This window comes from Cervus elaphus, chromosome 22 (assembly GCF_910594005.1).
Source record: "Cervus elaphus chromosome 22, mCerEla1.1, whole genome shotgun sequence".
NCBI lineage: Eukaryota > Metazoa > Chordata > Mammalia > Artiodactyla > Cervidae > Cervus > Cervus elaphus.
Genome location: NC_057836.1, coordinates 32904367 through 32932188, shown reverse-complemented (window position 1 = coordinate 32932188; position 27822 = coordinate 32904367). Strand labels below are relative to the sequence as shown.

At 36.1% G+C, this 27822-nt stretch overlaps 1 protein-coding gene across 18 annotated transcripts in view; it reads left to right on the top strand.

Moving 5' to 3' along the window:
* Nucleotides 1-27822, top strand: part of SOX5 (SRY-box transcription factor 5) — a 1103086-nt gene that overhangs the window by 859204 nt on the left and 216060 nt on the right. For all 18 annotated transcript variants that reach the window (XM_043882232.1, XM_043882231.1, XM_043882225.1 and 15 more), the window contains 3 exons: nt 3647-3733; nt 15107-15279; nt 19871-19939. In XM_043882232.1, the coding sequence (XP_043738167.1) occupies nt 3647-3733; nt 15107-15279; nt 19871-19939 (329 nt within the window). The remainder of the gene's footprint in view (nt 1-3646; nt 3734-15106; nt 15280-19870; nt 19940-27822) is intronic.

Genomic DNA, 27822 nt, shown 5'->3' with positions numbered 1-27822 from the left:
CTAAGTATATATATTTTTAAAATATCGCATTTTAGAAAACGTTTAGAAAATTGAATATTTAATAAATAACTACTCTCTCTTTGACTCCATAAGCACTGAAGCAGCCGTTACATAGTTGTGTCAGATTTCACTTTAATCATATTCACATATTAATGAACAGGTGTATTATAAATATTGAGATTTTGCCATTTGGTCTTTCGCAGTTCTAATCATTTGTATTCTATGGGATCTTAACTGTTTTCAGAGAAATTCAGTCACTGGTGTATGTCCATTTATTGTGATCATTATTGTGAGATCATTTCTTAACATTTCTTCATGAACTACCAGTGGAAATAAATTGGAACAGTAGCAGTTATAGAATACCGAACATGGATTTGCTTAAAGCTTTTTTGATTAATTCAAATAGAGGGGTGAAATGGGTGAAAAGATATGCTTTAGTTCCTCCCGGAGCTAGACAGTGTCAGAGTCCTGGTGAGAACCCAGATTGCTTCACATATAGCCCAGTAGTCCTTCCACTATGTGAATACATTTTCATTTCAATGCATATATCTGCTATATGGTCATAAGTGAAAGTGAAAGTTAAATCATCATAGGTTCTCTTTAAATCATCCAGGATTCCAAAGTTCAAAGTCATATAATGGCACTACATCCTGAACATAATGAAAGCTCTAAGGAATCTTGGCTTTTAATCTCTTCATGCTACCCATAGGAACGTATTACCCTGGGATATTCAGTTTATCCTTTCAAATGTTTACTTCATCCATTCACTGGAGTTAATAACAAGAGTTTGTCTATCCATGACTATTTTGCAGGTAAAATGCAGAGATGTGTATGTATTGGAAAGAGCAAAGGCTTTGGGGTCCAATAAGTTGAAATTAGCTCCATATTGATCAAGTCGTGATCTTTCTCAAAGCTTTTGTTTCTCAATGGTGAAACAGATGTACTAATATATAATTCAGGAGATTATTATGAGAAGCTTGAGATACCGCATGTAAAGGACAGGATGCACTATTTAGCACTTAACCTCAAAATAGTAGCTATCATTATCATTTCGTTGACAACAAGAGACTTAGGAATCTGCAGAGAAAACAAAACAAAACCTTAGGCCAAGACTCAGCTCTGCCCACTGCATATTGTGAAACCTCAGACAAGTTCTTTGGTTTTTTTTTTTTAAAAAACAAAAAAAACCTGGAAGATAGATATAATAACATAATCTGAATCTTCAGATGTTTGCTTTGATTAAATGAGAGAATGCTGGTAAAAGCATCTAGCATAGTTCCTGCACACAGGATGTTCAATACATGTTTATTAAATCTGCGTTTTAAAAAATATACCTCATCCAAATTCCAAGTATTATTGTCTTTATTCATCCAAAGGCACAACAACCCTGAGTTAGATATATTTCTGATTTTACATCTTTCGAATTACTTGGTCTTAAAGAAGTTATTCATTTTTCTGTAGTGTATGTTAAAAGTCAAGTACTTGAAAAAAAAAAAGTGGCTTTGTATGCGAGCCTTCTATCTTCATGCAAGTTAATAAAGAGGCCAGGAATGTTCTGCAGGTTTCAGAAATCTGGCGGCTGTTTCTTTAACTCTGCAACTTAGACAGAAGACTTCTGTTTCTTTATGAGCACACTACAGTGAATATTTTGTCTAGCTGCAGGGGAAAAGCTTTGTCATGGACTTTGCAGACAATAGCCTTAAAAGTAAAATGGTCTGCTTTTGGTGCTGGAGGTTCAGGGGCCTATTGTTAGTACACAATGAATTTCTATTGCTGCATTCCTGCTTTGCAAAGGTTTGTTAGCTTTTAGTGACTGACAGTACTCTATTGCAAATACCATATTGGCTCTGCCCTGTTTACATGCTACTCAAGAATTTTTGTAGGGTTCTGGAAAAAAGAAAACAGTGGTGTTTGTTTGACCTACTCTGATAAGGTTTAAAAAATGATTTCACTCACAAAGTGTTTACTGGGAATGTAGAAACATTGAAAATCCCTGCAGAAGTGTTTTAAAGTTACTTTTAAAGCCTTAGTGAACAGAAATATTGATTACAGTAAGAAGAGATTTAATGCATTTTATTACTCAGAATTGCCATTATCATCTTCAAAACAACATGGTAAACAAATAGCGATATTTTAAGAGAAAGTAAAATCCTTAGCATCCTTTTCCCTTAAATGCGACAAATGAAGAGGTATATTTTGTTACAAAGGAAAAAATACATTTCATACATTCCATGTAAATGTGCATACAGTAGTTGTGTGTGTGTGCACACACTGTATATACAAGCTATTTGAAGAAGTAGTTATTCAGATTTTTCAGCATTTTATTTTCCCCAAGTTTTGGCGTGTGAAAAAGGATTCATGTTGTCACAGTTTTTCCAAGGAAAATTATACCTCACTTCATTGAAAACTCTACACAGGCTTCTTGACTCTGATAGCTGTTGTCTTTAAGATGAGGGCCTGAGAAGAGTAGAAAACATTAACCAAGGAGACGCTTTAAAAATGCATTTTATTGTGGGGAAAATTAACCCATTTCTAATAATCTTATGGTCTCTAGGCCAGACGGTCCCTTTGATAAGTTAACATGTACTCCCTTTATGCTCTTAGTAGGGGGTAAACAAATGTCTGAACAAACACAAATACACATAAACACCAATGTGGAGAATGGCAGTGTGTGTCTTCGATCTAGATAATAAGTGTGGGTATTGTTATTTAGATGGAGCATACTGGGACACTTATCTTTTAGTACACACCATTTTCTAACTGAATGCAGTGCTAATCGCGGGATTGAAAGCCATTGTAATTGTGTACCCATCTAAATGCTGACAAGAATATACAATTACATTATTTGGAACTGAGTTTAATGTTTGGGTGTTTTATTAGCATTTATGTTTACTTATACATTAAAATTCAACACAAAAGGAGATCAAAACCATGTGACATAAAGAAACAGGGATCAAACTACCGCATAACTCTGCTCTCTAAAACCTCTGTGTCCTGTCTTAACACAGGGCATTTTAAAAGAGTATGCTACAAATCTGAAATAAGCAAGTAAGTTTCCATTACGGGCATTACTCCCATCTCTAGATTTTGCAGTATTTGTAAAGCTTCTTTTATACCAACTTATTTTTATATGTTCGCGATACTGGCAAATCTTTCCACAGTGTGCTTACCACCACACGATGTTAAACACATATTATAAAGTGGTTGTAATTGTAAACACACAGAGGGATATAATTACATGTAGCAGATTTAAGAGCTAATTCTTTGCCTTTTTTTTTTACTCTGCATTTTATCAACATAATTATTTTTTGACTGCAGACTAACACCCTGAAATTGACAAGCATCCATTATAGCAGGGATTTGTTCACCAAATTGAAAAACAATGAATTGCAGGTTTATATGTACCCATTGTCATAAAGAATTAGTTAGGCTTTGTTCCGCAAGAGGAAAAAGCTAATGATTTTGAAACAGCAGGTGACAAAACACATTCTTTTTTTCCTCCCCTGTTATCAGTGTGTTGATGAAGTCATTATGAACTGGGGGCGGGGTTGGGGTGGCCATATTTTTAGCAGATAGACTTTTAATGAACTACGTTAGAAAGATAGTCCTGTTGATTTGCCTACCTTTCTTTTTTTCCTTTACTCAGAAACCCCCAGTATTGAAAAGCTACTCTCAAAAGACTGGAAAGACAAGCTTCTTGCAATGGGATCAGGGAACTTTGGTGAAATAAAAGGTAATGTATTTGCAATTATTTTGATCCAGAATGTACCAAAATGAGTCTGATATTTAGAAATATGAATGGGGGTAAACTACTTTTGCCCCCATGCATTCTATTTTTGCTGTTTATTCTTTCTCATTTGAAAGAGGATATACCAGAGTTACTATTTTTTCTCTGTGCCTTATAATACTATGTTGTCTTAACAGAATGACCTATATTTTTAACAGTCTTTGGTTTTTATCATTTTTAAAAATTTTAAGTGATTTACTTTATAAGTACAAACGTATCTACAGCAGGGTTAAAACTGTATATTACAAGGTAGTAATTTTACACAGTCTACATATTAAAATTATGAGTGTACATAATCTACATTTAAAACCAGGAATGATATGGGAAGAAGATTTAATTCTTCATATGAAAATAAAGTCAAATGGTCATTTCAATTAATTTCAAAGTGTGTTTTCTCAGAGCATAGTAGGCAACCCGTGGTTTTCTAGTGTTGCCAATAGGACACTTTTGATTCTAAGTTCTAAGGGATTAATTTTAAGAAAAATATACTTACCAATATTAATAGATTTTGTTACATATTACTTTGTATATTTTTGATAGGAACTGAATATATATTTAAAATATCACCAGGTTTGTATTAATATACATGTAGAAATATGTGTATAAATAACTTTTTTGCATATGTCTGTTCATGTACGTGTTCTCCCAGTGAGAGGCAATCATCTCTCAACATTCTGCTACATCAGAGCATCCTAGAGAAAGGCAAACCATAGATCAATCTGCTCAAAAGTTTGACTTAGGTGATATCAGCCATCTTGGATTGGAAAACTTCCAGAAAGTGTTTGAGTATTTCACTTTTCATCCAGCTATTTGGAGTTTGGCTATGATTAGTTGTGAATGGGTGGTAAGAGAATAAATTCCTGCTAATCCACAAATTAAGTAACCATAACCTATAATGAAATGAAATTCCAGCAAGTAATAATTAATATCCCGTCTGGAGCTTGAAGACAGAGGTTAAAGAGAACAGTGAAGTTTCTTCTTTTTCTGAAGCAGCAGGTCCTTTATTTTGTGGGATTTTAACCCATTTGCACCTGCAATATAGGACATATTCTCCAAGGTTCTTTATTCTGCTATGACCTGGGTAATAACTAAGAGCTGAGCCAAGAAGACTGCCTGTTCCCAGCCTTGTGATCTCATTCCATCGGAGGACAAGCATGTTTCCCTACCTCGTTTTCCTCACAAGTCTAACTTGAAAGCAGCCAGCAGCAGTGATGATAAGCTTAGAGGAAAGAAGCTCAGCTGTCCTTTCAGGCTTGCCTGTGGGGTTAGTTCAGGAAGCTGCAGTACAGTCACAAAAGAAGTTTCTGTCTTTAATTCTGAGTTTTTTAAGCTGCACATTCAGAGCACAAGTTTGGTTATTGTCCTCTGTTTCTGTTCAAAAAGCTGTTTTCTGATGCATTTTAAAAGCACCTGTAGATCTTTCTTCTGCTGGGGGGCATGGTTGTTAGCTGCTTGGATCAGGTTTGGCAGAAAACTGGGGGGGAAAGCACTATGTTACTTTTCCTACTGACTGCCCATGACAGTTGCAATTACTGTCTATTGTTCATAGCTGGCTCAGAAGTGGAGAGGGTACAATAGTATGTTGCCCTCTGGGGGTAAGGGAGTTTGACTTAATGGTTCTTGGGGGGTCAGACACTATGATTACGTGCTGCCCAGGAATGTGGTTTCATGCCACCTGAGAAGAAGTTAGTCGAGAACAATGGCCTAGCTGTTTGGCAGCTATTTTTTATGAGGCAAATAAAGGTGTAAGTCTCATGTATGTGCAGACTGTTTTCTGTCAGGGTAGGGAAGGATAAGCATGACCTTTTTAAAATCTGAAAATATGAACTTACTCAATTATTAGATCATTTATTAGTGATAATTTAGAGTAATGTAGTTGAATAGAGCCTTTGCTTTTATTACAAAGTTTACAGCCTTTACAGTATTTACGAGTCTTCTCGTGGATTGAAACTTCTCTCCTCCACTTACACTGGTCAGTTTTCGCTTAACTTTTAAAAATCAATTCCAGGAAGCATGTGAGTGAGTGACTGAATGTGCCTGTACGTGTGTGTGTGTGTCCATGCTGGAGATGTAAGACCATAGCCAAGTGAGGGCAGAGCACAGTTCCTAAGTGCTGCCTTCAGGTTGCTCTGAGTGAATTGCTTCCAGGGTGTTTGGACAAAAACGAAACTTACAGCTTGTATGCATGTGAGTTAGTCTGTAAATCGTGTCCGACTCTTGCGATCCCGTGGACTGTGCCTTCCAGGCTCCTCTGTCCATGGGATTCTCCAGGCAAGAATATTGGAGTGGGTTGCCATTTCCTTCTCCAAACTTACAGCTTGGTGACGTTCACAGAAGCCTTTCTTACTATTACTTATTTAAAAAAGAAAAAATCGTAAACTTTTAAAGTAGAAGAAATAAATAGTATCTGGTTTGGATAGCTTAGCTATCAATAAAGTTACCATACCCACTTAAATTCAATCTCATTTCTCAAGAAACAATGTGAGTTAGGAAAGGTCACCCACTTATAAAAGCATAAAATTATTTTTCATGTTAGATTGCCTTGCCTGTTAGAATTTAGACCATTTTATGGTCTGGTACTTTGGAAATGTGAAGTAATTAGGCACATTAGAAAACTATCCTCTGAGAAACATACAAAAAGGACAATGGATTCCATTTTCCAGGACAAAAGTGTTTGACTAAAAAGCTCTACTGATAGCAAACAATCAATATATGTTATAAACATATTACCTACCTAAAGAAATTATTTTTTCCTCTCTAATCAGTCATATAGTGTAACGAGCCAGTTTACAGAGGTTTTGGCCTTATCTATAGCAGAAGCACTGAAGTAATGGTTGTGTGAAAGGTGAAGAAATATATTTTATAGCCTCATAGTTACTGAGAAGGGGAGAAAACAGTGCCTGCACTCCAGTTGGCAGCCAGTAGCGTCACACATTGTTTCAGCTAGCATGAAATTCCATTACACTGAAGGTCATTGCTTTGGCACTTCACCTGAGGACAGTATCTGGGGATCCATGGCAGCTTTGGCTAATCTAAACAGATCATTTGTTTTGCAACAAAGTTATTGCAAAATGTGTGTTTTACTGAGTTCAGTTTATTTGTAGAATTATAACAAAAATATCTGCATGCAAAAATTCTCTTAAATATTTCTGTTTTGGTCAGGTTCTAAAAGCAGGGCACTGTTTGAGAGGTGTTTTGGCTAGGCCACTCAGAAAAGCCTAGATCAGTCTCTTTGCTGGCCTTGTTTGAAGAATTCTTTACTCTTGTTTTCTTTCCCATTGATACCCCTGTAGACCCTTCTCACCCTGCTCAGGATGCATTAATTTAGGTCAACAAAGTATCGGATCTGATACTCAGGAAAATGCCAGCTGCAGTTGGTATAATGAAAAAAATGGCTTTTTTGGAAAGCTATACTTTTTTTTTTTTTCTTTCTAGAATATGGGACCTAAAGGCAAACACACCAAACAGCTCTAGAATGCCAATAATGAGTTCAAGGAAATAAGCTATTTAGCAATACTATGGTCTATCAGAACTCATGAATTAAAGACATGTATGTAGTTTCAACATGTCAATTAAAGTAGACTCTCTCTTAGGTGACTTGAAATTTTGAGAATTAAGAGATACGTAGATTTAGTATATGACTTGAAAGAGATAATTCTCTTTAAATAGCATTAGAGAATTTGAAAATAAGCAGGCTTGGAACCAGAATCAGGTCCTAAGTAATGCATCTAGTAAAAGGTATCCTTGGGTTTTTGTAAATTTAAAACAAGGAAACTAAAATATCAGCATTTAGATACGTTAGGATCTGCACAACTTTGGAAGTTGTTTTAAACCCACTCTTAAAAATCCAGTAACTATTTAAGAAACACACGTTTTGCTAATTACCTTGTGACTATTTCATTTGTGCATAAAATATATACATATATATATTTATATATGTCTTCACATTTTTTCAGAGGGGTTGGAAATGCTGATTATTTTCTGAGGGAACTGTTGGATCTAGAATTTGTTTAACATAAGAGACAGCCATAAGGAAGGTACATAACATATAGTCATTTACTTCTAAATAAAGTAAATGTTTAATGTTTTTAATCTACTAAGCTTGTTTTATAGTTCCTTGTAGTTGCTTATGAGTAATGTTTTCAGTTTTTATAAAAACTATTTCATAAGAACTGAAGAAAGACTACTGGTGTACAGAATATAAATTTTTAAAATAAGTCTGGCAGTGTATATGAAAGCAGAAAGTGACTTTATGTTTTCTGCAAATCAATTACTTGCTCTGTCTTAGAAAGCCAGAGTCCTTATGCCAGTGTGTAAGCACAGCAAGTGATAGAAAGAGAACAGTCAGCCACTGGCTCTCCTTGATCTGTAAATTGATAATCCAGGTCACCAGTTAAGAAGTTTTATACACCTTTTACAGAAGGCACTTAATAAAGCATGTTTTAAGCAGATACTGTTACATAGTTAATCTGGGTTTTATTATTGAAAGTAAAAATATGCTCTCCTCCACATTTTCTCATTTAAAAATGCATTCATTCATTTAACAAGTATTCATTTGTACAAAGGGTGTGAAGATTCTAAAATTAAAATAATTATAAAAACATTATTTATGTATTTTTCTTATAGATGGGGACTCCAAAGCTTATGCCATCCAGATCACTGTATAATAGAATTAACCTAAAGCCTTTTCCTTTTTGAAGTGAACAATTCTCTATCTAGAGAAGCATGGTGCAGTCAAAAAGATGCAGTGTCTTGTTGCCCAGATTATTTCAAGGACTTGTGGAAATCAAGCTACTCTTTTAGTTGTTTCCTCATCCACTCATTTAAAAACAGTTGCATTGATTACATGCCCATTTGTGTGCAGGCACTTTGTTAACATCTTCCTTGGAGAATTATTGTAACAAAGTCATTTTATTCCCATTTTATGTAAGAAGAAATTGAATCTCAAAGAAAGAGATTAATTATCCAAAACCATATATTTAGTTATGAGAGGGTCAAGAGCTGACTTTAATTCTGTCTTCAAAGTCTGTGCTGTTTACACAATGCTTGGTAGTCAGTCTCCAGTAAAGTTGGAATGGGTGATCTCTAAAATCCTCTGGAACTTGAAAATAGATTCAGACCCACGACAGCTAGATGAAGAGTCTCTCTAAGATGCACCCATCGTTAGCCTACTCACATGGTGAACTGTCCTTGTACATTACCTCCCTTACTAGTAGACCACAGTTTGGAACCCAGTATGTATTTCATGAATGAATGACCAAACAATGCCATGTTTTGAGATAGTTATTATTGACTGTATTCCAGTCTCTACATGAAGCAAATGTAATGCCATATTTTTTAAACTGTTGTTTTACATTTTAAGTACAATATCCAAGTAAGTGGCTGGAATAAATTTGGGAGAAGTTTATAAGATTACAATCTCCATTAAAAAGTAGACTTGTGTCATAAAAGATTATATAGAACCGTACTTTTTTTTATAAGAAGTAACAGTGGTACTTGTTTTCACTGCACAATGATAGTACATACATCTTCTTCAAAACATCCCAGGAACAAAATATCTAGTCATGGGGGGTAACAGTGGTTAAGATCATAGCTACTTTTCAAGTCCTTCATTTCACTCTAATTGTAGTCACTCCTAAAATTGATAGCTTTCTATAGTACATATATTTTAAAATCCATGCCAAAGTCCACCATTTAAGATATTGAAACAAAGGGAATTCTCTGGTGGTTAGGACTTTGTACTTTCACTGCTGAGGACTGGGGTTCAAATCCTGATGTTAGTTAAAACTGCAAGCTGCCCAGTGCAGCCAAAAAATAAAGGTATTGAAGCAAAAAGGAACTATTTTTTCAAAATAAGTTGTAGAAACCCAAAAGTAAGTATATTTATCATATTAGCAATGTACAGTAGGATATCAGTGTATATTGTCATGTAATAAATGATAATGCCCCTTATGTAATTTTAATTGATTCCAATTTCTAAGAGTATCTACACTGCAGTAAAGGGTATGTAGTTAAATTTTATCAAAGTTTGATTGCCTTCATTGTAAGTGAAAAAGACCAATTCACAGATGTTTGTAGGTTGGATGACTTAAATATTCCTTTGATGAATCAGAATAATGCTATTCATACCTTGTGATGTTGGGGTCTGACTTTTTGCTCTTGTTGGATAAGACTACCACTGAAAAAAGCTTTAGTAATAAATTTAGAATAACTTAAGTTAGTTTCTATTCATTATATTCTTAGTTCATTCAACAAATACTGCTATCTGTCTTGCCATGTGCTATGTTCTGGAGATGTAATGATAGCAAATGGGGTAGACAGATTTCTGCCCTTCTGGAGCTTACAGTCTAGTAGAGACTCTTTCACTAGGCAGAATTTTTAAAGGCAACACAATGAATGACTTTTAGATCCTTCGAGTGGAATACCAATTGAAATCAGCAACATTTCCATAAAAAAATTAAATTGAGTAGAGTCCTATCCAAATTATAACTGTGATAATCTAAGGAACACGAGCAATAAAAGAACAAAACATCCTGGCAAAGATTGACTATTGCTTTAAAACAAAGAACTAAATGTGTGGTAATGTTTCCAAGGGAAGAAACATGATCTCTAATTTACTTTTAGTGTTGAAATTCTAGGACTTTTCCTTTCCTGACTGACTCTTCCTTCCTTTTATTTTTCCTTTAGTTGGATCAAAACTTCCAAAAATTTACTGTGATTTTGATTTTTCAACTTCAAGCCAAATATCTATTCTGTTTTGGTAGAACAATATTCAGGAAATATCAGCTTCCAAAGATTTTTTTTTTCTCATTATATCAAATGTATTTGAAGCCATCCTTAATTTAAATCATCCTGATAAGGGTTTTTATCTATTTGCATAGAATTGTACATTATCAGTCAATTAAGGACTGATAATTATTTATTTAATTTATTTATTTTATTTGTTTAAATAATTATTTATTTAATTCATTTAATAAAAAGTTATGGGGTGTCTGGCTTCCCTGTTGGCTCATATAATAAAGAATCTGCCTGCAATGCAGGAGACCCAGGTTCTATCCCTCGTTTAGGAAGATCCCCTGAAGAAAAGAATGGCAACCCACTCTGGTATTCTTGCCTGGAGAATTCCATGGACAGAGGGGTCTGGCGGACTACAGTCCATGGGGTCACAGAGAGTCGGACATGACCAAGCGACTGACACACACACACACACACACACACACTGTCTACCATGTATGAGGCATTACTGGGGGATATAGTGTTGAACAAAACAAGCTAGTATTCTGCTTTCATGGAGCTTATTCTCTACTGGGAGATTCAATAAATAAATATCAGTAACAACACGGCATATGGTGCTGACTGCCAAGTACAGAATAAAGATGGAGTCCCATGATAGAAGAGGAGGGGGCGGCTCTTTTAATTTCAGTGTTCAGGAAAAGCGCTCTGGGAGAGGAGTTGGCATTTAAGTTACCATTTGGATGGATTAGAGTCAATTGGTTGATTGGTTGGTTGATTATCTCCTCCCTTTAAATGTAGTCTCTGTGAAGCAGACATTTGTCTGGCTTATACAATATAGCGCCCCAACTCCTAGAATAGTGTGAAGCATGCAGGAGGAATTCTGTGGATATATGTTGAGTGAATGAAAGAAAAATCCCAAAAAGCTAGTAGTTCTTTACCAGGGAAATTTGGTAATGTCTGGAGACATTTTGAGGTGTTACAGCTAGGCAGGGTGTGCTACCAGCATCTATACTGCGTGACTCCCCAGAAAGTGAAGCATATGAACTAAAATGTCTATGGCACTGAGATTGAGAAACGCTAGGGGAAAAGTTTACCAGAGGGAAATATTTGAAATCAGTTCAGTACAGTTGCTCAGTCGTGTCCGACTCTTTGTGACCCCATGAATCGCAGCACACCAGGCCTCCCTGATCATCACCAACTCCCGGAGTTTACTCAAACCCATGTCTATCGAGTCGGTAATACAGAGGCCTTAAAATGGGAACAAGTTGCATATTGGTATTAGGGAAACTGAAAGAAGGCAATAGGACTAAAGTATTTTGGCAAGAGAAAATGGGAGGAGATAATGCCGAAGAAGGCAAGGGCCTGATCATTCAGGGCTCTGCAAGGGCAGGGAGTTTGGAGTTTATTCTGTGTCCAATATAAAGCTTTGAAATGGTTTTCTTCTGTTGTGTGATATGAGCTGATGAGTGTGCATGCTGTCGCTTCAGTCGTGTCCGACTCTTTGCAGTCCCATGGACTGTAGCCCGCCAGGCTCCTCTGTCCATGGGATTCTCCAGGCAAGAATACTGGAGTGGGTTGCCATTCCCTTCTCTAGGGGATATTCCTGACCCAGGGATCAAACCCGAGTCTCCTGCCTTGCAGGCAGATTCTTTACTGCTAAGCCACCCGGGATGCCTGACATGATCTGGCATGTCTTTCTAAATGAGCGCTCTGAACTTGTGCTTGGAGAATGGGTTTTAGTAGGAGAAGTAGAAGATAGAATGTTTTAGAAACTGTTGGGGGAGTCCTGGCAAGAGAGAGATGGTAGTAGCCTGAAATGAGGGGCATTAGTAGAAATGAAAATCCATGGACTGATTTACAATATGGTCTAAGGATGAGAGGATTCCCAGTGGATCAGATATGGAAGATGAAAGAATATAAGCAATGTTTGCGTGGTGATATCTCTTCCTGAGGTTGGAATGACTGAAGCTGGTTCCCTTCCTTCCCTCACATTAGGTTAAGGAATGTTCTAATGTGCACCTCTGCTCTGGAACCTACAGAATTAAAAGAATTGCTCTCATGATAACCATTCTATAGTCACTAGGCAGTGGAAAGAACTGAAACGTAAGATATTTTTGTCTCTTAAGTAAGCCTCCATTCTTAGGAAATCGAAGCAAGATTAGCATAAATTAAAACACACTAGAGTGCAAGTAACTGAAACATGAAAGATGAAGGGAAGTGGGATAAAGGATCACAGAGTTTGAATTGAACAGAGACAATAAAATTAGATTTCAAATAAATCTTATTGATGTCTGTGTGACTAAGTGAAGACAGGATTTTGTTAATATTTCATATACTGAAAGCCAAAATAATATTTATTTGTATTCATTATCAAATATATATATTTCTTTATACATTGGTATTATATCAGTTATAAAATAGATAATGGCACCTTAAGCTTTTAAATTATACTTCTATGTATTTACCAAGTAATAATAATAATAGTAATAATATTCATTGTAGAAGATTTTCTAAATGTAACAAATATGAAAAGATTAAAATGATCCATTTAATGACCCATCACCTAGAAATAAGCACTATTAATATATGGATAAACTTTCCTCCAGTCTTTTTTCTATAAATGTAGATATGTGTATGCCTTGAAGTGTTGATACAAATGTTTCATTTCTATCCAACTTTTTCACCTAGCTTTATGTCATGAACAAGTTCCTATATTATAAAATATTCTTAAGATACTTTTTCTTCATGGGTACAAAATACTACCATATGGATGTCCTGTAATTATTTGATGATTTGGTATTTAGATTGTTTCTAATAGTTCATTTAAGAACTTTGTTAATACTTCATTTCCTGCAGTTTTCTTGGGTTAGATTTTTAGAAATGAAACTACCGCCTTGATTCTCACCCATAAACCAAACCCTTTCTCAGACCTTTGCTCTCAGTAAATGGTTCTTGCATCTTGCCAAAAACCTAGCATTTGTCCTGAATCTCCTTATGAGTATCATAAAACATGATATGTGTCACATTTCCTAGTGTATATTCTGAGAAATGTGATAGCAATTTACTCCTCTGCTGATGGTGTATGAGGTTGTACATTTTGCCATCATTTGAATATTTTCATTGAAATATCTTTCCAATATGTATTTAGATTATTTAATATTGGGATTCTAATTAGAATAGTCATATTGTTATTATTCTTATAAAAATTTTCTTCTGTTTAATGGAATCTGAATATCTGGAATATAATAAATCCTTAACATTTTAATGAGCACCTGTCCTGATTAAGGCTAAGAATTGATAATAAGGAGTACATGATATGTTTCTTGCCTTCTATTCCACTCAGAACTTCCTTTCTGGGTATTTGTTCTATAGCCTATATAAATTATATTTGAAATTGTATTTCCATTTCAAATGGACACATGAAAATTATAAGCTACTAGCTACAGCTACTACTTCCTAAAAGCACGTGTTTTTTCAGCATAAATTGATGAAGAAAAATGTAGTGAGATGGGGAATGGTGACTGAGTTGTAATAGATCTATCTAATTTACATATACAGGTGGCAAATCCATTATTGAAGTAGTGCTTAGTGTCTTATGTTTGAAGTGAAAATCGTAATTAAAAAGTGTGTTCTCTCCTACTGCTAGTTCTTTACCATAGAGGTCTTGTCTATCTGATGAATCTTAAAAGAACAATTAAAAGTGATATTGTTTCTATTTCAGTGAACCGCTCACATTTCTGGTGTAACAAATCAGTATTTTAATCTGACTTAGAAAATTCACTGGCATGGTTTAAGTATCTCAAACATACTGCTTAGTTTAAATTATTGTGTGATTTGTTCTCCAAATCTTGGCTTTAACTGTAACCTTGAGTGGCCATAATGTTAGTTTTACAGCTATGTTTCATTATTTCATGATAGCATGAAATTTATATTCTCAAACTTGAATATTTTTTCTGTTAGCGCTATTCTGTCTTTGAAGAAAGCCTCTGAGTGGCATTAGAGAAAACAGTCTAAAACTTGATGGGTTAATTGTTTTGTTTTGTCTTTTTTCCTTTTTAAATGTAGGATTCCTTAATTCTGATTCTTCAAAATTCTCATTTTAAGAAAAGGAGATATCCCTGATAATGATAACTTGATCTCTTAATAACTTCAGTTATTATGTTTTCATGTTTTTGTCTTGACTCTTTAATTTGATTTAAAAAACTAATTAAAGCCAAGAACTGTGCTTTAAACCACTTTTTATTTCCATCAGACTCCAGATTAGAACATTAAGAATAATAAATGCTAAGCCAATAATATTTTATTTACTTGTATAATTAAAGTGAAAAAAGCTATATAGATTGTTACTTGTCATAAATACAAAATAATCAAGATATTCGTTCATCCTGATATTCTATAATGGATAAATAGCAATCACTTTTTACTATTGAGTTACAGTTTGAAAGAAGGTAAGTATATGTTTGTTTGGGTGCCAAACCTTTTATTTATAATATTTCTCTACATACCCGAGTCATTGTCATTGAGGAACCACTGTCTTCTCATTTCTCTTTTTTTTCACACGTCTTATTGCCATCTTATTCTCAGGGACTCCCGAAAGCCTAGCTGAGAAGGAGAGGCAGCTCATGGGTATGATCAATCAGCTAACCAGTCTGCGAGAGCAGCTGCTGGCTGCCCATGATGAGCAGAAGAAACTGGCTGCGTCTCAGATTGAGAAACAGCGCCAGCAAATGGAGCTGGCCAAGCAGCAACAAGAACAGGTGAGTCAGAACTAGAGACACAGTCTAGCAAGAGCTGGAGGCACAGGCATTGTTTCGCCTGCAGCTTACAGGTCACTCTGTGAGGCAAACAGAGATCAATAAAAGCCTCTCTCCTCTCTACCATGCATAATAAAAAGGCGAAATACCAAAGTAAACAAAAAAACTGATCAACTATTTCAGTGGTATGCAACATGGAAGTGATTGTAATCAAGGTAATGGATAAGAGAGAAATGCAAAAAGAACCATAGAGAGAGTCAAGAGAACATTTCCATTCAGAGATGTTATGAAAGCTTTTGTTTGACCTGTTTAGTGTGAGCTTTGAAGGCTAGGTGTAGGATTCAACTAGTGAAGTAAATTTCCAATTATGGGGCAGGAAGTTTGGATAGGAATCTATTATAATAATCTAAATAAGACATGAGACTGTAAACAGGGTAATGACCATGGAAAAAGAGAGAACAGGTGGAAGAATCATGGATAGTTGAATTTTTTAAGTGGGCTAAAGAGAGAGGAAAAGGGTTGAGCCTGGGTGACAGGCTAAGTCCAGAGGCAGGTAGATTTGGAAAAGCAGATGGCTTTTTTATATTGAATTAGAATCTTCAGGTTGCCCATTTGAAACTATGAGAGAGAATATTCAGTTCAGTTCAGTCATGTCCAATGGACTGCAGCACACTAGGCCTCCCTGTCCATCACCAGCTCCCGGAGTTTACCCAAACTCATGTCCATTGAGTTGGTGATGCCATCCAACCATCTCATCCTCTGTCGTCCCCTTCTCCTCCTGCCTTCAATCTTTCCCAGCATCAGGGTCTTTTCAAATGAGTCAGCTCATCACATCAGGTGGCCAAAGTATTGGAGTTTCAGCTTCAACATCAGTCCTTCCAATGAACACCCAGGACTGATCTTTAGGATGGACTGGTTGGATCTCCTTACAGTCCCAGGGACTCTCAAGAGTCTTCTCCAATACCACCATTCAAAAGCATCAGTTCTTCGGTGCTCAGCTTTCTTTATCAATAAATAGTTTGGAAGAAAGGGCTGAATTTACTTTCTGTGGTTATCTATAAAGAGAATAGTTTAAACCCCTGGAGAAGATAAGTTTAATTTATTAAAAAAAAATAGTAAGTGCTTCTTGTGGGCCAGGTATTGTGCTAACTACTGAAGTTACTTCAGTTAAACAGAAAGACAAAGCCCCTAAATTCTGGTGGAAAGAGAGACAATCAAGAGGAACAAAAAAATTAACAAAATAACTTCAGATAGTGATTGCCCATGGCAATCTAGAAGAACACCATTCTTTTCTTATTCATAAGAAGAGCCAACTCATTGGAAAAGACCCTGATGCTGGGAACGATTGAAGACAAGAAGAGAATGGGGCAGCAGATGAATGAGATGGTTAGCATCACTGACTCAATGGACATGCATTTAAGCAAACTCTGGGAGATGGTAAAGGACAGGGAAGCCTGGCATTCTGCAGTCCATGGGGTTATAAAGAGTCAAACATGACCTGGCAACTAAACAACAGCCTTCAATACTTTTAACTATCTGAATTCAGAAAATCCTAGGAGCCTCTGAAACCGGAGCTCAGATGAAGATATTTCTTTGTAGAGAATCCATATTTTGATGGGTCTGGGAGCATGCTTGTCCTCAAAAATCTGGGCAATTATTAACGGAGAGCAGTGTGCCTTACTTTTTCTTTTTACATCCTGGCCTATTCTCAGACATCTTCCACAGATTCTAGAATTTTTTACTTACTCTGACATTCTCCTTAGAACTTAAGAAATCATTAGGTACTTCCAGAAATGTCTCCCTTGTATTGGAGAGGTGTCAGGCAATGAGGCCTACACAGTCTGGGAGAAGATCTCGTCTGGAGGCTACAGGTCAGGTTCCTGGAGCCCATTCTGCTCTCTCAAGTCCCCTCTGGCATGCCGTGCTGGCTTGTAGCCTGCCGGACTCCTTTGTCTGTGAGAGTTCTCCAGGCAAGAATCCTGGAGTGGGTTGCCATGCCCTCCTCCCAGGGATCTTGCCAACCCAGGGATCGAACCCAGGTCTCCCACACTGCAGGTGGATTCTTTACCATCTGAGCCACCAGGGAAGCACATGAATACTGGAATGTGTGGCCTATCCTTTCTCCAGGGGATCTCCCCGATCTTCTTCAGGGAATCAAACCAGGGTCTCCCGCATTGCAGGTGGATTCTTAACCACCTGAGCTACCACTGTTGAGCCCCAATTTGATGCCAGATTCTGTCCTAGTTAATGGAATACAGAAGAAATAGAATAGACAAAATCCCATATGTATTGAATTCTAGTTAGGAAAAGATAGACAATAAATCAGTTAAGTATATGTTGAAAATGAAGCAGAGACATAGGGATGAGGGCAGGTAGAGAGGTAGGCTCTTTTAGATTGAGTGCTCAGGGAGGTCTCCTTGACAATATTACAGTTGATCAGAGACTCGTAGGTAGTGAGAGAGTGAGCAGTGTAGTTATCCAGGAAGATTATTCTAGATGGTGGGGAGAGCACATGCAATGGCCCAGAGGCAGAAGTATTCTTGGAAAATAAGACTATCCTTGGTATATTCAATAGATGGTAGAAAAGTATGGCAATAGTGAAGAGACAGAGAAGAGATGAGATTGGAGAGATACAAGGCCTTGCAGGCATTATGTGGAAACTGAGACATAGGGTTTTGAAATGATGAATAACATAACTCAACTTATGTTTTAAAATGATCTGTCTTTTTGCTAGGTTATAACAGGCTGCAAGGAGCAAGGGCAGAAGCAGAGAGAGCAAATAGGAGGCTATCACACCAATACAGGCCAAAGCCAGCAGTGACTTAGAACAGGAGGGAATGTGGAAGCCTATGAGATAGTCAGTTTCCTGAGAAAATTTTAAGACACTTATAAAAAGATTTAAATATCAGCTGAAATATTGATATTTGGGAGGAAAGAACTGTACTTAAAGAGGAGAGTGATATTTAATTTTCTACTTTTTCCTTTCCTACTTTTCTTCAAGAAAATAAAAAGGAATTTCTTTAAGCTGTATTCTTAAGATAAAATGAAAATACTAAAATAATTATAATTGCACCAGTGTATACAGGGGAAATAAAAAATGCATTGTGTAGCCATAAGGGCCCAACTTTATTATATAAGTTCTCTACTTTCATTCATAGTAATGGACCCTGTATCTATTTTTTCCTAAATTTTTAGCTTTCTGAAACAGACGTTAAAGAATATACCTTCGTAATGAAAATGATAGTGATCATAGCATTAGGAAAAAGAATTAGAGCTTATTTGTAAGAAAGCTATAAGTTTTATGAGGTCAGAAGTTACATTCTTGTGAGAAGGTTTCCTGCCTTATCTCATATAATGAAGTATTTAAAGTTTTCTTATCTCTTCACTCATACATGCTTCATCAAATGTTCCTTCTGTATTCCTTTGCATCAGACTTTGTGTAAATGGTGAAAAGAAAATCTGCATAGTCCCTAGCATCACTGTATTTATGGATTTCTTCTGAGGAGACAGAAATCTGTTGATTAAAACAAACATGAAATATAACATCATAGAATGTATTAAGTAGGTAGAAGATGTTATCAGAAGGAATAACGGGGAGGGGGCGGGGGGATTGTGGTAGTATGGCTTAGAAAACACTTAAGTTGACCACATTGAGGGCTAATTCTTGAGTTTAGTTTTGAATCTGTTGAATTGGGAGTGCTTTTGAGAATGTTTGTTAGATAAATGGGTCTAACACTTATGGCAAAGATCAGGCTAGAGAAACAAATTTGTAATCACTTGACATATGTGCGGATATGTAGAAGGAAAAGAATAGAGTCTAAAATTGAGCCTACAGCATTGAACCACTGAAGAGAGCCACTGATGGTCTCTGAGAAGAACCAGACTCAGAGGTAGGGCAAAACCAGGAAAATGTGATGACAGAGAAGCCAAGGGAGAAAGTTCAGGCAAGGGAAAGCACTGGAGTATTGAATTCTGATGAAAAGTCAAGTCGTGGGGACTAGGAAACACTTCAGAATTTAACAAATTGGAAGTGACTGGTGACTTTATTAAGAATCCATTTAGTAGAGAGTGGGGGCAGAGACCAGAATTGAATGTGCTGAGGACTCGGGAGTTAGAGGTTTGTGAGAGGCAGAAATGATGGTATTCACCAAGACACAGAAACGTACCAACACCTCACTAAAGAATACAGCATCTTTTAATACTTGGTGCTCCTCTGGACTCTGTTTCATAAACAGGAGGATGTGTGACATTCTTTTCCTTTCCTAAGGGCTGAAGATGTCAGAGACAGTACCTCCTTACTAGATTGCCAGAAAGAGGGATTTTTGAAACTCTAGCATTTCAAATTGGATTGGACCACTGTTGTCTTGTCTTAGACTTCATTTGTTTTAGGCCAAAAGAAACGTAACTGTTCCCCAAGTCAAAATATCTTGTTTGATCCGACTTAAGGATGAATTGCTGGTCCTGTAGAGGCGTGGGCACATCTATTTTCATGAGCTTAATCAATGTCATATTAAACTTTGTGACACAGAACCATGGGAATTTCCCCTGGGACTGCAATACACTCTTAAATTTTCCTTGTTCCGTTTCTCCACAGATCGCGAGACAGCAGCAGCAGCTTCTGCAGCAACAACACAAAATCAATTTGCTTCAGCAGCAGATCCAGGTCAGAAATCATAATTTCATACGGACTTCCAATTAAGAAGTAGATTTTGTTTCTCAGATGACCTCACTGAAGTAAGCTGCAGAATTAAAGCTACTTTCAGCCCAGTCGTGACATGTGGCCCCCCTGTGTCAGGAGAATCTTGCCTGTCATGGGAGTGGCAGAATCTTGCCTGTGTTGAGGAGTTTCAGGGATAGCAAGCTGGTGGCAATTTTTATCTTACACTGAAGGGAAACTTTTGTGGAGAATTGTTTCCTTTTCTTTATTCTTTAATGTTGAAAACATGCATGTAAATGTTCTTAATGGGGGAGGTTCCCAGGAACCAAAGCAGAGAGGTATCACAGGTTTTCTGTTAGCTGTGGAAGAGAGAACTTTTTGCAGTAGGCTGAAGAGTCACACAGATTCAAGGTGGAAGTCAGGGAAGGTAATGATTTTGTTTTCAACTCGAATTTCACCCTTATATTGCCTGGAGAAACCAGGACTGAGGGCTCTGTAACTTCCGTATTTTTCTTCTGTGAAAATTTGCAATGATGAGAAGCAAAGCTGCTTGGGGTCGTCTCATGCCACCACTTGCTTGTGACACACACCTTGACACAATCTGTTTCCCTTTCTGAATACTCCTTTTCTGAAAGCACTTATTTCACAGAGTACTTATGAGGATTTAGTAAAATTGTGGATAGAGCACTTCAGTGTAGTTTCAAGGCATGTAGTAAGCGGTCAATGCATACTTGCTATGACTAGCAAGAAGAAGATATAGTTCATGGAGCAGCGACTCCAGCCTTACTTGACATCACCCATCTTAAAGCAGCTGTTAGATTTGCAGTTAGAATTTCATCATTCTATTGAAGCTGTATTGTGAGAATCCAATATATTTAAGTGTAAATGTCATAGATGACAGAAGCAAACATGTCAAAGTGATTTCATTTGCATGTTTATCATATTTAGGCTTCTTTGACAAAAATAAATTACCCCATTTTTTCTAGCTGGGTCAGTTAGCCTTAGTTTCTATACTGTGGATTATATAGCCAATCATTCATGTTCTACCTGAGATTTTAATAAGCTAGTCATAGCTTTTAGTGAGACAGAGAAACATCATCAGTAAAATATCACAGCCAAGACTCTTTGCTTTCCCTAAGTATGAACAACAGATTTCTAATGTGATATTGTCTATCTGTCCATATCTGGAGTATGGTTATTCATTCAATGCTTTAAAACTATTTATTGGGTTTCATGTTTAATCTAGGCTTACTGACTTGGAATATAACTTTAGTTGATGGTACCAAGTTAGCTACACTTAAAATAATTTGGTTATTGAAAACTGAAGATAATAAAATTATTATGGCAATTTCTCATTACAAATAAGATAAAATTCCATAGTGAATGATGTGGGCCTTTACAAGTCACTTGATTTCACTGTAATTTGATGAGAATACCAATACTTTTGTTTTTATAATTTTTATGAGATTGAGATTGTCTTTTGTTAAATAGAATCACAAAACTATATGCAAACCCATATTATAAATGTGTGGAAGGGTCAATCAGCTGTATTTTCTGACCATTTAAATTGTTCAACACCTTAGTACTTTTTTGGAATTATTCCATAATTATGGCCACTTAATATTGTGGATTTAAAACACTGTCATAATGTCAACATGTTGAAATTGGTAGGTTTCTTGCTCCAGAGCTTGGAGCATATTAATTTGTAAGTCAGAGAATTTTTTAAATGAAGTGCCTTAAACTGTTGTAGAAATGATATGACTTCATTATGACATCACATGACTCTATCCTAGTGAGTGGGAGCCAACTGTAATGGCTTGCCCAAGATCACATGACAGTTAGAGGTAGAACTAGGGTTAGAAAAGCAAAGTTTTCTGACTGTTAGTAGAAATTTTGCTGAGTATTATAATTTTAAAAACTTAGAATTTCTATTTGATTGAAATATTACTCTTCTGGCCTCCACTAGTTAACAGGATAAGGAAAAAAAAAAAACTGGTAGTTTCTAAAAGAAATAATGTGACACTGCTGGCAATATGGGGGAAACATTAAGAGATGTAGGGTATTATATCTGTGTATTTGTCCTCTTTCCAGTGTTAGTACAGATAAATGATACTGACAGAGTCAAAACGCATCAAGCTATTTTTTTTTTTTTTAAAGTCTGGGGATGTTTCAGGCAAGAAATAAGTACTAACCAAGAGTGACAGTCTGAAAGAAATCAATTTTCACAGCTTCTAGTATACTCATTAACTAAAAGCATAGTTCTAAAGTATGTTTTATAAATTGTTAATTTGGAGCTGTCTTACAAACACTTAATAGTTACGAAAATCACAATATATGTAAATTAGTCTATTGAGAGATTGTTCAAACAGTTATGGGAAGCACTGATGTAGTGGCATGTGTAGAAATAGAAGATTAAAAACATAGAAGATATCCTTTTTGTTCCCCATATAAATCCTTAACCATATTTCCTTTTAAGAAGTTTTTCTCTAATTCCTCCTTTTTTTTGGCAGTATTGGAGAGGGAAGGAGAAGATTAAAAATCAAATCTGTTATGGTAGAAGGCAAATTAAATTTATAACAAGTATTATTATTAAATGAATTTTTGTCGATGCATACATAATCAATGCTCATGTAAGAATTTGCCATAGATTAAATTTTATTTGATATCTGAAAATACTTATGTAATATATTTTTAATTTGATCAACTTTTTTCTTAAGTATGAAGCCTTAAGACCTTGTAGAAATAAACATAGCACTTACATTATTCATCCTGCTTGAATTTTTTAGATATTTTATGCAATTGTTCCTTTCAACCTTAGAAAAAAAAGTACATTTTAGTTCCTTTATTGATATAGTAGTGGACTACAATGTAATTAGTCCAAAACTAGGACAGGTTTTAAAATTTTTGTTTCAACTATAAATATATAAGACATTAACTTGCTGCACATAGTATGAAAGACATGCAGTAAATACATTAGATGGGTTAAGCAGATCTGTGAGATAGATTAGATTGATAGGTAAGAGAGCATAATAATTTTCATACTTGATAGCTACAGTAACAGGAGGGTGATGTTTCCTAAAATTCTCCTCATTCTTTTATAATGTCTCTTTAAAGTAGAGGTTAACTTAGTCATCTTTATTCCATTTGAAGTATATTTCATTCAACTTAAAAAACATAGAATAAGTCTGTATGTGTGTGTATGAACAAACATTCACATATGCTAATGACCCAGATTATTTAAAATATTTCTCTTGACCTTTTAATTATATGTTTTTTCAACTCAAGATGTAAAAGAACAGTGGTAAGTTTTACTCCATAGTTATTTATTGAAGAGAATACCATAAAGATTGGCAGATTAATCAGTTTATTTCATTACTTAGGATCAATTCTTTATGAACTGTTTTTATCTCTTTAAAAAACAACCTCAGCTCTAAAATTGCATGATCTTAATTGGGTTGAAAACTCAATCAACATTACTTCCTTATAAAGACTTTTATAGAGTCATAGTCTTCAAAATTTGTTCACATAACTGACTCATGAGGATTAAAGGAAGAATTAAGAGAGCTTTCTGTTATTCTTTGGAGGATCATAAATCAATTCATTCTACAAATAAAATCATGCATAATATCAGTAACATCCTATCTTCCTTTAAGAACTTGTCTCTTTATGAGATCCTTAATTTTAGGAACACTAAGAAAGTTTAATCTTCTTTTTCTACTGTTCAACAGTGCTCTTCTTTCATCTTTTTGTTTATTGTCCTTAAGAAAGAGTATTTTGCACCTTTATTTACTGTGTCTAGCTAACTTTTAATGCATATTATTATATAAGATGAACTTTATAAATATTTCAGAGAAAAATATCCTTATGGGCTTTTTAAGGGTAATTTATTTTTCTTTTGCTGTATTACTTGTACTATAATGCCCAACTTAAGCAATTTTATTTTTTGACTCATCTCTTTTTTATAATAAATCAGCTTGTTTCTAATACTGCTTAGGTGGTTTATGTTTCTAATATGGTCCTAGACCGGTGGTTCATCTTGACCTGATTCACTGTTACCAAAACCTTTTAAAGTAAATGAATGAGTGACCTCTACTCAATATCCATTATGGCAATAAACTGAATGTTCCTAGAGACTTGTTTCCTTTTTGTCTTGAAGCTTTGTGTAGGACATGGTTTCTACAGCTATGGGTGTGGGGGTGGGAAACAGGTCCTAGCTGTAAATTTCTTACCCTTTTCCAGTAATAATTTATGGACTTTAAGATTCTTATTAGTATCTTAGGGGTAGGTTCAACAACATGCTCTAGTATGAAGCTGACAAATATTTTTAAAGGTGAATTTAAAGATATTGTACTTCCTTTCAAATGCATAATTTCATGATTACCAAACTGGAAGCTCAGTGTTTAAACTTATATTTGTTGCATTCCCTCTTCTGATAAACTTCTCAACTATTGTTCATTGTATTCTCTTGGGAGCAAAGAATTGGTATTTAATAACCCATGTCATTATTTCTGATTCATAAAGTAAGCACGTGCAAGACTAATAGTAGCTTTGGGAGACTGATTCTGTCTAGGACTAAGCAAATTTCTATTCTTAGCTGTGCAATATGTATATTCCATTGTATGTATGAAAGAGCTTGATTCTTTGGGGGTTATAAGATTATATAACTGTATGAAATGGCTCAGATGGTAAAGCGTCTGCCTGCAATACGGGAGACTCAGGTTCAATCCCTGGGTTGGGAAGATCCCCTGGAGAAGGAAATGGCAACCCACTCCGGTACTCTTGCCTGGAAAATTCCATGGACAGAGGACCCCGGCAGGTTACAGTCCATGGGGTCGCAAAGAGTCGGACACGACTGAGTAACTTCACTTCACATGAAATTTAAGTGTATTAAATGGTTAAACAAAAAGACAAAGAGGAAGTTATTTGGATTTTGACATAATCAGATTCATATTCTGCATCTTTATACCTCATCTGCTGGGTGATCTTGGGAAAACTGCTCAATCCTTCTGAGTTGCATTATTCCAGTCTATTAAATGAGGATTATAGTACCTCAGTCACACCTGGTTAGTGTAAGGATTAAATGGCATTATCCCTGGCATGCAGTGAGCACACAATGCTAAAGATTTTTTGCCTAAGTTGTTAGAGAGAAAAGCTTCTTTCTGTTTTTTTCATGATGGACAATTTAATGAATATTTCTAGCAAGAGAATAATTTCTAGGAAAAACAGTATAACCTACATGGCAGCAGCCACTGAAAACTGTAAGTTCTCTGTTCCAAATATATATGATTTTTCGAACTACAACAGATTTTTAGAAAGCCTTTATTTAGACACATCTCTCATTTTGACATTTGTAAACTGAAACCAAGTAAGGTTAGAAGACTTTCCCAATGTCACATAAGTTGTTACTTGCTGAATGATGGCTGGATTCCAAGTTTCTTGAGTCTTGGTCCAGTTCATTTTTATTTTACTGATATTCTACCATTTAAGGTTTAATGGTCCAGAGTTTTTAAATGAGTTTTCTTTCCCTGAGAACTTATTCCTACAAAGTAAAAATACATCTTGACTTATATACAATTGAATGATGAAGTTGCAGTCATAGGCTCAACCAATTTGTGATAAAGGTTTCATTTTATTGGAGCCAGAGTTCTCTGAGCTCATTAAGAGTTTTGGTAATTCTCGATAAATTATTATGCAGAAGGAAATCCATTCAAATATTGTATTGAAAACATAATAATGTTAAAGGTGAAATAATAGTACCTGCCTGACCTGCTGATTTATGATTTCTTTCTCTGAGTGTGGTAAGCTGGAAGCATTTTACCCCCCCCCCCAACAATACCCCACACACATGCATGAGCACAAAGAGATTGCAAAGTAACCTTGTCTCTTTAGGAAACTGGAAATGCCAAGAATAAACGCCGTATAATTAAGGTAGCATTTCAACCCGAGAAGGAAATGTATTAACTCCTTGAGCTCTGAGTAATGTTTTACTCTATGAAATAAAATGCACCACACCTGGAAGGATATAGTTCTTGGCATTCAGATAGATTTTTTAGAGGAGAGAACCTGAGAATACAAAGTAGGAGCTTTAGGAATGATTTTCTTCTCTTCCTTGTACTTTCTGGAAGGAGAACTTCCTATTGAGAAGATGAGTGTCCTTTCCTAAGAGAGCAGTGATGATAACTGCAGGTTCGTCCTTTTACTCAAAGGGAGCCACTTTAGAATCCTTACAGCGTGTGCCTGTGTGCTAAGTCGCTTCAGTTGTGTCTGGCTCTGTGCGACCCCATGGACTGTAGCCTGCCAGGCTTCTCTGCCCATGGGATTCTCCAGGCAAGAAAACTGGAATGGGTTGCCATTTCCTTCTCCAGAGGATCGTCCTGGCCCAGGGGTTGAACCTGAATCTTTACAACTCCTCCATTGGCCGGTGAGGTCTTTACCACTAGTGCCACCTGGGAAGGCCCTTTCAGCATTCTTTTTTTTTTTTTAATGCGTCTCATGGCGATTGCCTAATGATAGAATTTCGATCATTCATATTATTTCTTCATCTGGACAAAGCTGCCTTTGTTCGTAGAGATACAGATAGATTGATGTGCATATATCCCAATCCAGGAATCAAACTGGGGTCTCCTGCATTGCAGGCAGATTCTTTACCAACTGAGCTTTCAGAGAAGCCCATATGTATTTTACTTTTTATTAATGTTACATGTGCCTCATGGCTAAAAGAGTACTGGAGACTAATAAGAACAGCCCTCCAGCCCCCAGGCCTCTATACTGTGCCCACATTTTTACTCAGAAGGTGCCTCCTTACAATCTGCTTTTATTTTTAATACCCTCCTATTATTTACTTCTGTATATCAAATGGACTTTCCCTAGTGGCTCAGAGAGTAAAGAATCTGCCTGCAATGCAGGAGACAAGGGTTCGATCCCTGGGTCGGGAAGATACCCTGGAGAAAGGAATGGCTGCCTACTCCAATATTCTTGCCTGGATATTACAATGCTGTTTCTGACTCATCAACTTTAAATATCATTAACTGGGAACTGGAAGACATAGTTCTGGTATTGCAACGCCAGCAGCCTTTCCTGTTCCCTTCCCTCACCGTGTAATATAGTTACACATGTCATTGAAGTTCTTCTAATAGATATGTTTAAACTTTAGTTAACTTACACTTCTTTTCTTATTCAATAAATTATAAATAATGCCTCAGCATTTGCCATGTTGGATGAGGATGGCATCTCTCTTCTCTCACATCTAAAAGTGTTGATTTCTGTTATTTGAATGTTTACTCTAAATATATATAATACATATGTGTATATATGTATATACACCTGGGCTTCCCAGGTAGCTCAGTGGTAATGAATTTGCCTGCCAATGCAGGAGACACAAGAGATGCAGTTAAATCCCTAGGTCAGGAAGATCCCCTGGAGAAGGGGCTGTCAACCCACTCCAGTACTCTTTCTGGGAAATCTCATGGACAGAGAAGCCTGGTGGGCTACAGTTCATGGGGTTGCAAAAGAGTCTGACATGACTTAGTGACTAAACAACAGTACACACACACACACACACAAACACGCGCACCCCCCCCCCCCCACACACACACCTATTGTGCTTTACGTGTTGGTTAATCCTAGAGATTGAAAATCAATGAATGATTTTTATGTTAAAATATGAGACTATCTATTTTTCTTCCTAGTCTAGTAGGATGCTCCTTATTTCATTTCTGTGTAGCTATGAACTTTCCAATTGCCTTTTCATTAGCCTTTCTTCCTCATGTTATTTGCCTTATCATCTCCATAAATTCTCAAGAATAAACCAGACCTCCACAATCCAGTTTTCCTTGATACCTGCTTCAAGGCAGGTTCTTTTGCTTTCACTTAAATTAGTTAGTCCTGCC